This window comes from Watersipora subatra, chromosome 1 (genome assembly GCF_963576615.1).
Source record: "Watersipora subatra chromosome 1, tzWatSuba1.1, whole genome shotgun sequence".
Lineage (NCBI taxonomy): Eukaryota > Metazoa > Bryozoa > Gymnolaemata > Cheilostomatida > Watersiporidae > Watersipora > Watersipora subatra.
In genome coordinates this window covers 17,609,790-17,623,224 of record NC_088708.1, presented here as the reverse complement: position 1 = coordinate 17,623,224, position 13,435 = coordinate 17,609,790, and the positions used below count along the sequence as shown (strand labels likewise).

Below are 13,435 nucleotides of genomic sequence, written 5' to 3'. Positions count from 1 at the left end.
AACTTGAGTGTTGAAGTCTAGTATGAATTGAGAGAACTTGAGTGTTGAAGTCTAGTATGAATTGAGAGAACTTGAGTGTTGATGTCTAGTATGAATTGAGAGAACTTGAGTGTTGAAGTCTAGTATGAATTGAGAGAACTTGAGTGTTGGTGTCTAGTATGAATTGAGAGAACTTGAGTGTTGGTGTCTAGTATGAATTGAGAGAACTTGAGTGTTGAAGTCTAGTATGAATTGAGAGAACTTGAGTGTTGAAGTCTAGTATGAATTGAGAGAACTTGAGTGTTGAAGTCTAGTATGAATTGACAGAACTTGAGTGTTGATGTCTAGCATGAATTGAGAGAACTTGAGTGTTGAAGTCTAGTATGAATTGAGAGAACTTGAGTGTTGGTGTCTAGTATGAATTGAGAGAACTTGAGTGTTGAAGTCTAGTATGAATTGAGAGAACTTGAGTGTTGAAGTCTAGTATGAACTGAGAGAACTTGAGTGTTGGTGTCTAGTATGAATTGAGAGAACTTGAGTGTTGAAGTCTAGTATGAATTGAGAGAACTTGAGTGTTGAAGTCTAGTATGAATTGAGAGAACTTGAGTGTTGAAGTCTAGTATGAATTGAGAGAACTTGAGTGTTGAAGTCTAGTATGAATTGAGAGAACTTGAGTGTTGAAGTCTAGTATGAATTGAGAGAACTTGAGTGTTGAAGTCTAGTATGAATTGAGAGAACTTGAGTGTTGATGTCTAGTATGAATTGAGAGAACTTGAGTGTTGAAGTCTAGTATGAATTGAGAGAACTTGAGTGTTGGTGTCTAGTATGAATTGAGAGAACTTGAGTGTTGGTGTCTAGTATGAATTGAGAGAACTTGAGTGTTGAAGTCTAGTATGAATTGAGAGAACTTGAGTGTTGAAGTCTAGTATGAATTGAGAGAACTTGAGTGTTGAAGTCTAGTATGAATTGACAGAACTTGAGTGTTGATGTCTAGCATGAATTGAGAGAACTTGAGTGTTGAAGTCTAGTATGAATTGAGAGAACTTGAGTGTTGGTGTCTAGTATGAATTGAGAGAACTTGAGTGTTGAAGTCTAGTATGAATTGAGAGAACTTGAGTGTTGGTGTCTAGTATGAATTGAGAGAACTTGAGTGTTGAAGTCTAGTATGAATTGAGAGAACTTGAGTGTTGAAGTCTAGTATGAATTGAGAGAACTTGAGTGTTGGTGTCTAGTATGAATTGAGAGAACTTGAGTGTTGAAGTCTAGTATGAATTGAGAGAACTTGAGTGTTGAAGTCTAGTATGAATTGACAGAACTTGAGTGTTGATGTCTAGTATGAATTGAGAGAACTTGAGTGTTGATGTCTAGTATGAATTGAGAGAACTTGAGTGTTGAAGTCTAGTATGAATTGAGAGAACTTGAGTGTTGAAGTTTAGTATGAATTGAGAGAACTTGAGTGTTGGTGTCTAGTATGAATTGAGAGAACTTGAGTGTTGAAGTCTAGTATGAATTGAGAGAACTTGAGTGTTGGTGTCTAGTATGAATTGAGAGAACTTGAGTGTTGAAGTCTAGTATGAATTGAGAGAACTTGAGTGTTGGTGTCTAGTATGAATTGAGAGAACTTGAGTGTTGAAGTCTAGTATGAATTGAGAGAACTTGAGTGTTGAAGTCTAGTATGAATTGAGAGAACTTGAGTGTTGATGTCTAGTATGAATTGAGAGAACTTGAGTGTTGAAGTCTAGTATGAATTGAGAGAACTTGAGTGTTGGTGTCTAGTATGAATTGAGAGAACTTGAGTGTTGGTGTCTAGTATGAATTGAGAGAACTTGAGTGTTGAAGTCTAGTATGAATTGAGAGAACTTGAGTGTTGAAGTCTAGTATGAATTGAGAGAACTTGAGTGTTGAAGTCTAGTATGAATTGACAGAACTTGAGTGTTGATGTCTAGCATGAATTGAGAGAACTTGAGTGTTGAAGTCTAGTATGAATTGAGAGAACTTGAGTGTTGGTGTCTAGTATGAATTGAGAGAACTTGAGTGTTGAAGTCTAGTATGAATTGAGAGAACTTGAGTGTTGAAGTCTAGTATGAACTGAGAGAACTTGAGTGTTGGTGTCTAGTATGAATTGAGAGAACTTGAGTGTTGAAGTCTAGTATGAATTGAGAGAACTTGAGTGTTGAAGTCTAGTATGAATTGAGAGAACTTGAGTGTTGAAGTCTAGTATGAATTGAGAGAACTTGAGTGTTGAAGTCTAGTATGAATTGAGAGAACTTGAGTGTTGAAGTCTAGTATGAATTGAGAGAACTTGAGTGTTGAAGTCTAGTATGAATTGAGAGAACTTGAGTGTTGATGTCTAGTATGAATTGAGAGAACTTGAGTGTTGAAGTCTAGTATGAATTGAGAGAACTTGAGTGTTGGTGTCTAGTATGAATTGAGAGAACTTGAGTGTTGGTGTCTAGTATGAATTGAGAGAACTTGAGTGTTGAAGTCTAGTATGAATTGAGAGAACTTGAGTGTTGAAGTCTAGTATGAATTGAGAGAACTTGAGTGTTGAAGTCTAGTATGAATTGACAGAACTTGAGTGTTGATGTCTAGCATGAATTGAGAGAACTTGAGTGTTGAAGTCTAGTATGAATTGAGAGAACTTGAGTGTTGGTGTCTAGTATGAATTGAGAGAACTTGAGTGTTGAAGTCTAGTATGAATTGAGAGAACTTGAGTGTTGAAGTCTAGTATGAACTGAGAGAACTTGAGTGTTGGTGTCTAGTATGAATTGAGAGAACTTGAGTGTTGAAGTCTAGTATGAATTGAGAGAACTTGAGTGTTGAAGTCTAGTATGAATTGAGAGAACTTGAGTGTTGATGTCTAGTATGAATTGAGAGAACTTGAGTGTTGAAGTCTAGTATGAATTGAGAGAACTTGAGTGTTGGTGTCTAGTATGAATTGAGAGAACTTGAGTGTTGGTGTCTAGTATGAATTGAGAGAACTTGAGTGTTGAAGTCTAGTATGAATTGAGAGAACTTGAGTGTTGAAGTCTAGTATGAATTGACAGAACTTGAGTGTTGAAGTCTAGTATGAATTGACAGAACTTGAGTGTTGATGTCTAGCATGAATTGAGAGAACTTGAGTGTTGAAGTCTAGTATGAATTGAGAGAACTTGAGGGTTGGTGTCTAGTATGAATTGAGAGAACTTGAGTGTTGAAGTCTAGTATGAATTGAGAGAACTTGAGTGTTGAAGTCTAGTATGAACTGAGAGAACTTGAGTGTTGGTGTCTAGTATGAATTGAGAGAACTTGAGTGTTGAAGTCTAGTATGAATTGAGAGAACTTGAGTGTTGAAGTCTAGTATGAATTGAGAGAACTTGAGTGTTGAAGTCTAGTATGAATTGAGAGAACTTGAGTGTTGATGTCTAGTATGAATTGAGAGAACTTGAGTGTTGATGTCTAGTATGAATTGAGAGAACTTGAGTGTTGAAGTCTAGTATGAATTGAGAGAACTTGAGTGTTGGTGTCTAGTATGAATTGAGAGAACTTGAGTGTTGGTGTCTAGTATGAATTGAGAGAACTTGAGTGTTGAAGTCTAGTATGAATTGAGAGAACTTGAGTGTTGAAGTCTAGTATGAATTGAGAGAACTTGAGTGTTGATGTCTAGTATGAATTGAGAGAACTTGAGTGTTGAAGTCTAGTATGAATTGAGAGAACTTGAGTGTTGGTGTCTAGTATGAATTGAGAGAACTTGAGTGTTGGTGTCTAGTATGAATTGAGAGAACTTGAGTGTTGAAGTCTAGTATGAATTGAGAGAACTTGAGTGTTGAAGTCTAGTATGAATTGAGAGAACTTGAGTGTTGAAGTCTAGTATGAATTGACAGAACTTGAGTGTTGATGTCTAGCATGAATTGAGAGAACTTGAGTGTTGAAGTCTAGTATGAATTGAGAGAACTTGAGTGTTGGTGTCTAGTATGAATTGAGAGAACTTGAGTGTTGAAGTCTAGTATGAATTGAGAGAACTTGAGTGTTGGTGTCTAGTATGAATTGAGAGAACTTGAGTGTTGGTGTCTAGTATGAATTGAGAGAACTTGAGTGTTGAAGTCTAGTATGAATTGAGAGAACTTGAGTGTTGAAGTCTAGTATGAATTGAGAGAACTTGAGTGTTGAAGTCTAGTATGAATTGACAGAACTTGAGTGTTGATGTCTAGCATGAATTGAGAGAACTTGAGTGTTGAAGTCTAGTATGAATTGAGAGAACTTGAGTGTTGGTGTCTAGTATGAATTGAGAGAACTTGAGTGTTGAAGTCTAGTATGAATTGAGAGAACTTGAGTGTTGAAGTCTAGTATGAACTGAGAGAACTTGAGTGTTGGTGTCTAGTATGAATTGAGAGAACTTGAGTGTTGAAGTCTAGTATGAATTGAGAGAACTTGAGTGTTGAAGTCTAGTATGAACTGAGAGAACTTGAGTGTTGAAGTCTAGTATGAATTGAGAGAACTTGAGTGTTGATGTCTAGTATGAATTGAGAGAACTTGAGTGTTGAAGTCTAGTATGAATTGAGAGAACTTGAGTGTTGAAGTCTAGTATGAATTGAGAGAACTTGAGTGTTGATGTCTAGCATGAATTGAGAGAACTTGAGTGTTGGTGTCTAGTATGAATTGAGAGAACTTGAGTGTTGAAGTCTAGTATCAATTGAGAGAACTTGAGTGTTGAAGTCTAGTATGAATTGAGAGAACTTGAGTGTTGAAGTCTAGTATGAATTGAAAGAACTTGAGTGTTGAAGTCTAGTATGAATTGAGAGAACTTGAGTGTTGAAGTCTAGTATGAATTGAGAGAACTTGAGTGTTGAAGTCTAGTATGAATTGAGAGAACTTGAGTGTTGAAGTCTAGTATGAATTGAGAGAACTTGAGTGTTGAAGTCTAGTATGAACTGAGAGAACTTGAGTGTTGAAGTCTAGTATGAATTGAGAGAACTTGAGTGTTGAAATCTAGTATGAATTGAGAGAACTTGAGTGTTGGTGTCTAGTATGAATTGAGAGAACTTGAGTGTTGAAGTCTAGTATGAATTGAGAGAACTTGAGTGTTGATGTCTAGTATGAATTGAGAGAACTTGAGTGTTGAAGTCTAGTATGAATTGAGAGAACTTGAGTGTTGAAGTCTAGTATGAATTGAGAGAACTTGAGTGTTGATGTCTAGCATGAATTGAGAGAACTTGAGTGTTGGTGTCTAGTATGAATTGAGAGAACTTGAGTGTTGAAGTCTAGTATCAATTGAGAGAACTTGAGTGTTGAAGCCTAGTATGAATTGAGAGAACTTGAGTGTTGAAGTCTAGTATGAATTGAAAGAACTTGAGTGTTGAAGTCTAGTATGAATTGAAAGAACTTGAGTGTTGAAGTCTAGTATGAATTGAGAGAACTTGAGTGTTGAAGTCTAGTATGAATTGAGAGAACTTGAGTGTTGATGTCTAGTATGAATTGAGAGAACTTGAGTGTTGAAGTCTAGTATGAATTGAGAGAACTTGAGTGTTGAAGTCTAGTATGAATTGAGAGAACTTGAGTGTTGATGTCTAGCATGAATTGAGAGAACTTGAGTGTTGGTGTCTAGTATGAATTGAGAGAACTTGAGTGTTGAAGTCTAGTATCAATTGAGAGAACTTGAGTGTTGAAGTCTAGTATGAATTGAGAGAACTTGAGTGTTGAAGTCTAGTATGAATTGAAAGAACTTGAGTGTTGAAGTCTAGTATGAATTGAGAGAACTTGAGTGTTGAAGTCTAGTATGAATTGAGAGAACTTGAGTGTTGATGTCTAGTATGAATTGAGAGAACTTGAGTGTTGAAGTCTAGTATGAATTGAGAGAACTTGAGTGTTGAAGTCTAGTATGAATTGAGAGAACTTGAGTGTTGATGTCTAGCATGAATTGAGAGAACTTGAGTGTTGGTGTCTAGTATGAATTGAGAGAACTTGAGTGTTGAAGTCTAGTATGAATTGAGAGAACTTGAGTGTTGAAGTCTAGTATGAATTGAGAGAACTTGAGTGTTGAAGTCTAGTATGAATTGAGAGAACTTGAGTGTTGAAGTCTAGTATGAATTGAGAGAACTTGAGTGTTGAAGTCTAGTATGAATTGAAAGAACTTGAGTGTTGAAGTCTAGTATGAATTGAGAGAACTTGAGTGTTGAAATCTAGTATGAATTGAGAGAACTTGAGTGTTGAAATCTAGTATGAATTGAGAGAACTCCAATCCTTTTGGTGTGTTTTCGACTGTTTTATAATCACAAAAGATGCCAAAAAACAGTCCTAAACACAGAGAGAAACGCAGGTCCTGCAAAAAATAATTAAGTAAGCTGCTCTAATTTTTTTTCGAGATATTTGTGCAATGAAGATCAGTTTTAAAACACCACAAGAGCTTTTATATATAGCAGTCTTAAGTGATTGCAGAAGCAGGTTTAAGATGAGGCGCAGCTCATAAATGGTGAGTCAGCTTGGGTAAGAAATATACCCTACAATTAATATATTCGGTTCCCTGCATTGCTTTACCTGAAAATAATGTTCGCAATCGATTTATTTCTTCGTATGCTCAACGGTACAGAAAGCTCTGTAGCATGGCCGCGTGGCCAATGCAAAATTATAGTTATACATGTACTACTGAATGCCGGGCGTTCCGCAGGTAATACAAAAGTCTTTGGAACAAAAATTTATTTAATTTAACATATACAGCATTTACCATTCTAACTTTTAAACTTCATATCAGGAGAAAAGTGTTTTGTACAAATCAAATAAATTGAGAGAAAAATAAAACTGAAAAGGTGTTCAAATGTGAAATAATTAGCAAGTAATGGCTAAATAGTCTGTTTTTCTACAATTATTTCAATGAAAAATGATTTGACACCGATAAAATTATTACAAACTGAGAAAACAAAATAAAAATCATGAATATGTTGAAAAAATGATAACAATGATTACATAGAAGTGTGTGTTTAAAAAGGTTACTGTTTTAACCAAAGCTGTCCATCCAACCTTCAAAAAATACAACAATACTGACACCTCTCGATACTGGTACAAATGTAAAAATGAGATATCAGACTGTTTTTGTCGGATGCTTTGTCTGACCGAACAGAGAAAGAATGTAGATGCAATTCCTACTCAAAATAATACAACAGTCCAGATGTAAGTTTTAAATTTAATAGCTCGTAGCGATCGCCATGAGGAACTATTATTAATTGGAACTGGTAATGGGACATTTGAAATTGAAATGCTACATTTGAAAATTACAAATTGGAAAAATAGGTAATAAATTTTGAAATGGCTTATAGAAAATTGTACAAAGTAAAATAAATGCAGAAGTTAATATTAATTAATAATAAAAAGTGCATATTCATTTAGCGATAACGATACCATAGATAAATTAGCTAAAAATGATAAGAACGGCTTAGCCTTGTGGTTAGGTGCGCCTGTTTGCAAAGTTGTGGTTGCAATCTTTGTGAGTTGAAATCCAGTACAAAGCCCAATTTTTGTTCCTAAAACTTTATCGCTATAACTGGACAGGTGACAAACTTTGATATTTTTAGATATAGAGTAGATGTCGATAGGTTTTTGCAAGCCCACATCCTTGAATTTTTATCAGCTAATGCTGTACTTCAACAAGTTATTGTTCAACAGAAGACACTTAAATATTGTAACATATCAGGTTATCGTTTAAAAGTACAAAAAAAGTGCTTTTGTATTACAGCTGCTTTTATGAATCACCTGTGAGAACAAAAACATCTTTCAATATTTGTTGGTATACTATTTGATTTCCAAAATCAAAAGTTAAGATTTTATAAGAGTTATAGGTAAGTTCAGTTAAAGCATGAATTTTAAGTAGCTTGAAGCAGTAATTTATTTGATATTCGATAAAAGAAAATGGTGCTTCTTGCAGCCGCATTTTAAATTTAATGCAGCTAAATTTAATGGGACACTGAAGAGAAAAGAGGATAAATGCAGGGTTAGTTAACATGCTTCGGTGAATTACTACAAAGATTCTTTTTAATAAGGAAATACAACAGGTAAACAGGAAATCACAGTCTTCCACTAAAGCTCAACTCACCCTATATTGTGCCAAATCAATTCTCAGGTTGTTGTGAAGCTGGTCTAACAGCTTTATGAACTTCTCTCTACCAAAGTTGGAAGCAGCAAATCTGTCGCCACATGAAACGTGGGTCGTTGCTGCTGTGTGTGCATAGAAGGCATTTATATTAGCCAGAAGTGTGCTCATCACGCATGGCACTCGTGGAGACAGATATTTGCTTGACAGACAGGAAAAATGCCTAAAACAATAAAAGGCCAGCTAAGAATTTTAAACTAAGACTTGAGATCTATAAACAAAAGGGCACATAATATGACCAGATAGACCATAATAGAAGGAAACCTCAGTCTATGATAGTTAATGTCCTTTGCTTTGTGATCAACATATTTCTTATCACAACTTTTCAAGTCATCAAGCAATTTTTACGAAAGCAATATTTTTAAATATTTTTAAGTATTGAAGGCACGTATGTATTATCATTTTAGGGCAAAGTAAATCATTATGTGTGGAATGTTAAGTTGTTATTATTGTTGTATATTAAGTTGATGTCTGTAAATTTGACTAATTAGTCACACTGATTATGAAACTCCAGAAACTGTTTGCATACATACTCCTTGTGATGATAAGTTTATGGGCATGAGACAAAAGGTAGTCTCTAGCTTGGTGGGTCTTTATTTTTACCTAGTTGCACTAACATATCACAAAATTAATATACCTTAATACAAAATTAACAATTAAGTGAATCAAAAAGTTTAGAGGTTTTGGCAAAACAAAATGTTAAAAGCAAAGGCAGTTGCACAGTTGCAGTCTTGAACGTACGTCATAGCTTGGTAGATCGACTCAATTCCATATCTGACAGCGAACTCCTCTACGACACCCTGGGCTGGTTGGTCAAAGTAGATTTTCCAATCCTCATCCTGAATTAAACAAAATACTGTTTTTTATACGGAAAACAGGTCTTAACAGTCCTGTACATACGCCTTTTATAATCTAAGGAAGATATTTCAAAAATGGTGGAACAAAACAGATGGTTCCAATTGTAGTTTATATGCAATGCATGCCGATTAGAGATTTCTTGAATAATTTATGAAACAGCAAATAAAAGAAAAAAATTCTTTGATGCTACTTTGGTTTGACAGGCCAGTTTGTATTGATATGAAAATGGAATAACTTTGCCAGCAATCAGCATTGATACAGTAAATCCATTGTTAGCAGCGGGTTATGACCAACAGGTAACAATTGGTACATATTACAGGCCACTAATAACAACATACGCGATAGACAGACAAACCACTCGGAATCACAAATCAATGAGGATTGCATAATCTCTTCACATGTACAGATGTTACAAAGAGCCTAACACTAGAATGAATTAAAACTGCACGCGGGTAGAAAGAAGGACACTTAGCACCTGAATGAAGGCAGGAGGTAAAAAGCAACAGCACTGAATTAATCACATACAAGAGCACGATGATACAGCAGTGTCGCGGGTATAAAGCAATTTTGTTCAGACTTTTCAGATTTTAATAAATGATATTTAGTGTGTGATTATAATCACGAATAAATCAATTCGTTTGTACTACAATACACTGTAAGAACTTTTTATATGAACGAGATTTATTGTAATAGAATTATGCGCAAAGCTTAACCAGTTGTAAACTCGCATTACCTGCAATGATTAACAACAATTTTATTTATAGTTGGTTATCTGTACATTTGATGTACTGATCATGTATACAGCCATCTTAAAGCAAACGAGAAAAGTGGTCTATGCATAAGTTTGATTACATAAAACGTTAAGCAAGTTTTGACTCTAACTTTAATAAAAACCTGAGCGTACAGTCTTCAAAAAGCTCAACGCCATTCCGCTTAAGCCCACGGTGGCTTTGCGTCTTACAAGTAGTACAACGATGCTCACCAAATAGGATTTTTATTTTTTTATTTTGCTTGAATGCATTAAATCTGTTGAACAATCAACACAGCCAACAGACAAAACCAAACCCAAACTTTCCACTGATATTTATTCTTATGTTTGTACTGAGAAGCAATCAAAATATATAATCTATCTTCATGAAGACGATAGAAACATCTGCGGTAACAGATGAAGCGGTTCATGGAAAGTCTGCGAAAAAAAATAACCGCTGATTATAATAATGTTTAAGAAAATACGAAGAAAGGCCGTTGCATTGAGACAAAATTTAATTATATCATTTATTGTTAATCGCCTTCTAGAGCAATGACTCTATAGACACTAATATTTATTATGTATTAATAGTAAAGTAATAAAAGGAGCCCTTCAGATATATCATTTGTATACTATAGGATTTAGATGATCAGTTTTGTAAAAGTGGAATGAGCCTACAATATTGAATGGAATATGTTTTTGATTCGAGTTGATATATCCATTTAGCTGACACTATTGAATGCATTGAGTGGTTAATTTTGTCTTAGAAATTACAAGTATGTTTAATCTAATTCTTTTCAATTTATAGTCATCCAACATAAGCCATCCATGAATAATACTGATCAATGTGTGGCTTTGAATTGCATCCTTGCTGGCAGTTTCATAACGATATTATACACTACATTCTTACATTAGAAAGATTAACATGTTTGACAGAGAACTGACTCAAAATAACGCATTTTTGACATTACTTGATGTACGCGTATAATGCATATGATTTCTTAAGATACAGTATTATATCGATATACCAATTCTATGATGACTATTAGCTAAAGATTGCGGTAAATGAAAGACATTATGAGTAGATGACCTTTTAGAAGAAATACAGGAAATATATGGCTACCTATGGTACTAGATCAGAGAATGTACTGATAAGAGAAGTAGAAAAACAAGACAAAAAGAGAGAGAGAGAAATTTTGCTAGAAGCACGACAGATTTACTACATAGAGTCAAAGGTTGGCTACAGTTTACTGTCCAGCTATCGCAAGCCACATCAGTTTTTCCTTCCAACACAATTATTTTCGTTTCCCCATTATAAAGATTTATTCACCAAGAGTTCGAAGAAATGAAAATACTTGTGCTGGATAAGGTAAACGCATCGTATACCTACCCATGGACAGATGACAGCCTAGATAAATAGTATTGACATGAGCATTGTGACACCCGTATCAGCAATTCTTGCTCATTTTTTCAACCCTCTGATATCTGCGTTTTAAATTCAAATATTGGCTATAAGGTGATGAATTTTTCTGACACTAATCTAGTAAAATGATGCTTGACTCATGCATATAGCATGTCTGTAGCTACTGTCAGATGCTTTAAAAGCTCTTTTACAGCAACACGATATAGTAATTTGTCTTCCAACAGACAAAAACATTAGTTACTAAGATTTGCAAAATATCACTGATACAAAATGCTACTGATCCGAAGGAGCTACAGCAAAACCAGTGAAAAAATTGTTCTAGAGCTATGCCGGCTAGAGCTATGTCGGCTAGAGCTATGTCGGCTAGAGCTATGTCTGCTAGATCTATGTCAGCTAAAGCTATGTCTGCTAGAGCTATGTCGGCTAAAGCTATGCCTGCTAAAGCTATGTCTGCTAGAGCTATGTCGGCTAGAGCTATGTCGGCTAGAGCTATGCCTGCTAGAGCTATGCCTGCTAGAGCTGTGTTTGCTAGAGCTATGTCGGCTAGAGCTATGCCTGATAAAGCTATGTCAGCTAGAGCTATGTCAGCTAGAGCTATGCCTGCTAGAGCTATGCCTGCTAGAGCTATGTCGGCTAGAGCTATGCCTGCTAGAGCTATGCCTGCTAGAGCTATGCCTGCTAGATCTATGTCTGCTAAAGCTATGTCTGCTAGAGCTATGTCGGCTAGAGCTATGCCTGCTAGATCTATGTCTGCTAGAGCTATGTCGGCTAGAGCTGTCGGCTAGAGCTATGTCGGCTAGAGCTATGCCTGCTAGAGCTATGCCTGCTAGAGCTATGTCGACTAGAGCTGTCGGCTAGAGTTATGTCAGCTAGAGCTATGTCAGCTAGAGCTATGTCGGCTAGCTTGTGTACCTATGGCTAATACCATGAATAGAATAATGAGACAATGTACTGCTAAAATACGAATGACAAGAAACCATCATGACTGCACAAAGTTAGTCAAATACGTCTTTAATTATTATAATAAGATTTTTTTTCATACAAACATAGCCTGTGCTCAGGTACAGTTTACAGTGTTATCAGAAACATACTAATTTATGCTTACCGTTTTGGAGTCGGGAAGGTTTACTTCATCCCCAGAGGCTTCACAGAGATGATGAAAAATGCTCTAAAAGTGTAGAATCATAACATTTCCATTTGACTACCTAATCAAGCAGCTAAAAAATTAAAACAAAATACTCAAAAAATGGAGGCAAACATATTTTGTTTTAAAATACCAGAATATTGTACTCTGGCTGATTTCGTGCATATTATAACTATTACAGCGGTAGGCAGACCTTCTATGATATTATAACCATTACAGCGGTAGGGAGACCTTCTATGATATTATAACTATTACAGCGGTAGGGAGACCTTTTATGATATAGAATCGCTGGATGGTACCTAATAGTAAGTTCATATAGCCTACATACCTCATGAAGAGACGTGTACTGCACATGATACGGTGCCACTTTCTCCTCGCCTTTAATCGCTACACTTATATGCAGTCTAATAGCCCCTGAAACTGCAGATTTTCCAGTTCTTTTCTCTGTATAAATAGTTTCAATATTAAGAAATATGGAAGATATCTTTTATACTATTGATTAAAATAAATAAGAAAATAATTGGCAGCTAATATGATCAACACAAAATGGGTTTTTCAATCTGATTGGTGGACTGGAAATAATAGCTTTATTCTACAGGCAGAAGTATAATCATTAAGAATCTATCTATAAAATAATAAAGGGGAACCTCGCCTGATACTAAATCAAACTAGCCAAATAAAGTTGTTCATAGTTATTTGCTATTAGTTAAACTTGTTCATAGTTATTTGCTATTGGTTAAAATTGTTGATAGTCATTTGCTATTAGTTAAAGTTGTTGATAGTCATTCGCTATTAGTTATTTTCTGCACCGGTTACTAAAACAATTAGATTTCCTTCACAATAAAGATTCTATTAACATTTTACAAACGAATGATCTATCTTTTGGAGACATCAATGGTGCATTAGCCTAATTTACACGGACTTTAGCATTGTAAAACTTGTATTCTCCCAAATTTCAGCTTCTTGCACAGGAGAATTATAATTTGCAGCGAGACTGACCTTTTACCACTCGTAATATATTGCAGTTTTTGTTGTGATAAGTTCAAGATAATTTGGATGAGTTTCTTTTCATCCGTTTTGCTGCAGTCGCTGTTTGAACTGTTTTACTTATTTTGAAAAATAAAAAATATTTAAGAAATGAAAATGGATAATTTACCATTATCT

At 35.2% G+C, this 13,435-nt stretch overlaps 1 protein-coding gene across 1 annotated transcript in view; it reads right to left on the bottom strand.

Moving 5' to 3' along the window:
- LOC137403905 (protein unc-13 homolog B-like) overlaps positions 1 to 13,435 on the bottom strand; it is a 70,978-nt gene that overhangs the window by 19,908 nt on the left and 37,635 nt on the right. The window contains exons 14-17 of the mRNA XM_068090016.1: positions 12,600 to 12,715; positions 12,233 to 12,295; positions 8,840 to 8,937; positions 8,042 to 8,261 (exon numbers count right to left, since the gene is read on the bottom strand). Of these exons, the coding sequence (XP_067946117.1) occupies positions 8,042 to 8,261; positions 8,840 to 8,937; positions 12,233 to 12,295; positions 12,600 to 12,715 (497 nt within the window). The remainder of the gene's footprint in view (positions 1 to 8,041; positions 8,262 to 8,839; positions 8,938 to 12,232; positions 12,296 to 12,599; positions 12,716 to 13,435) is intronic.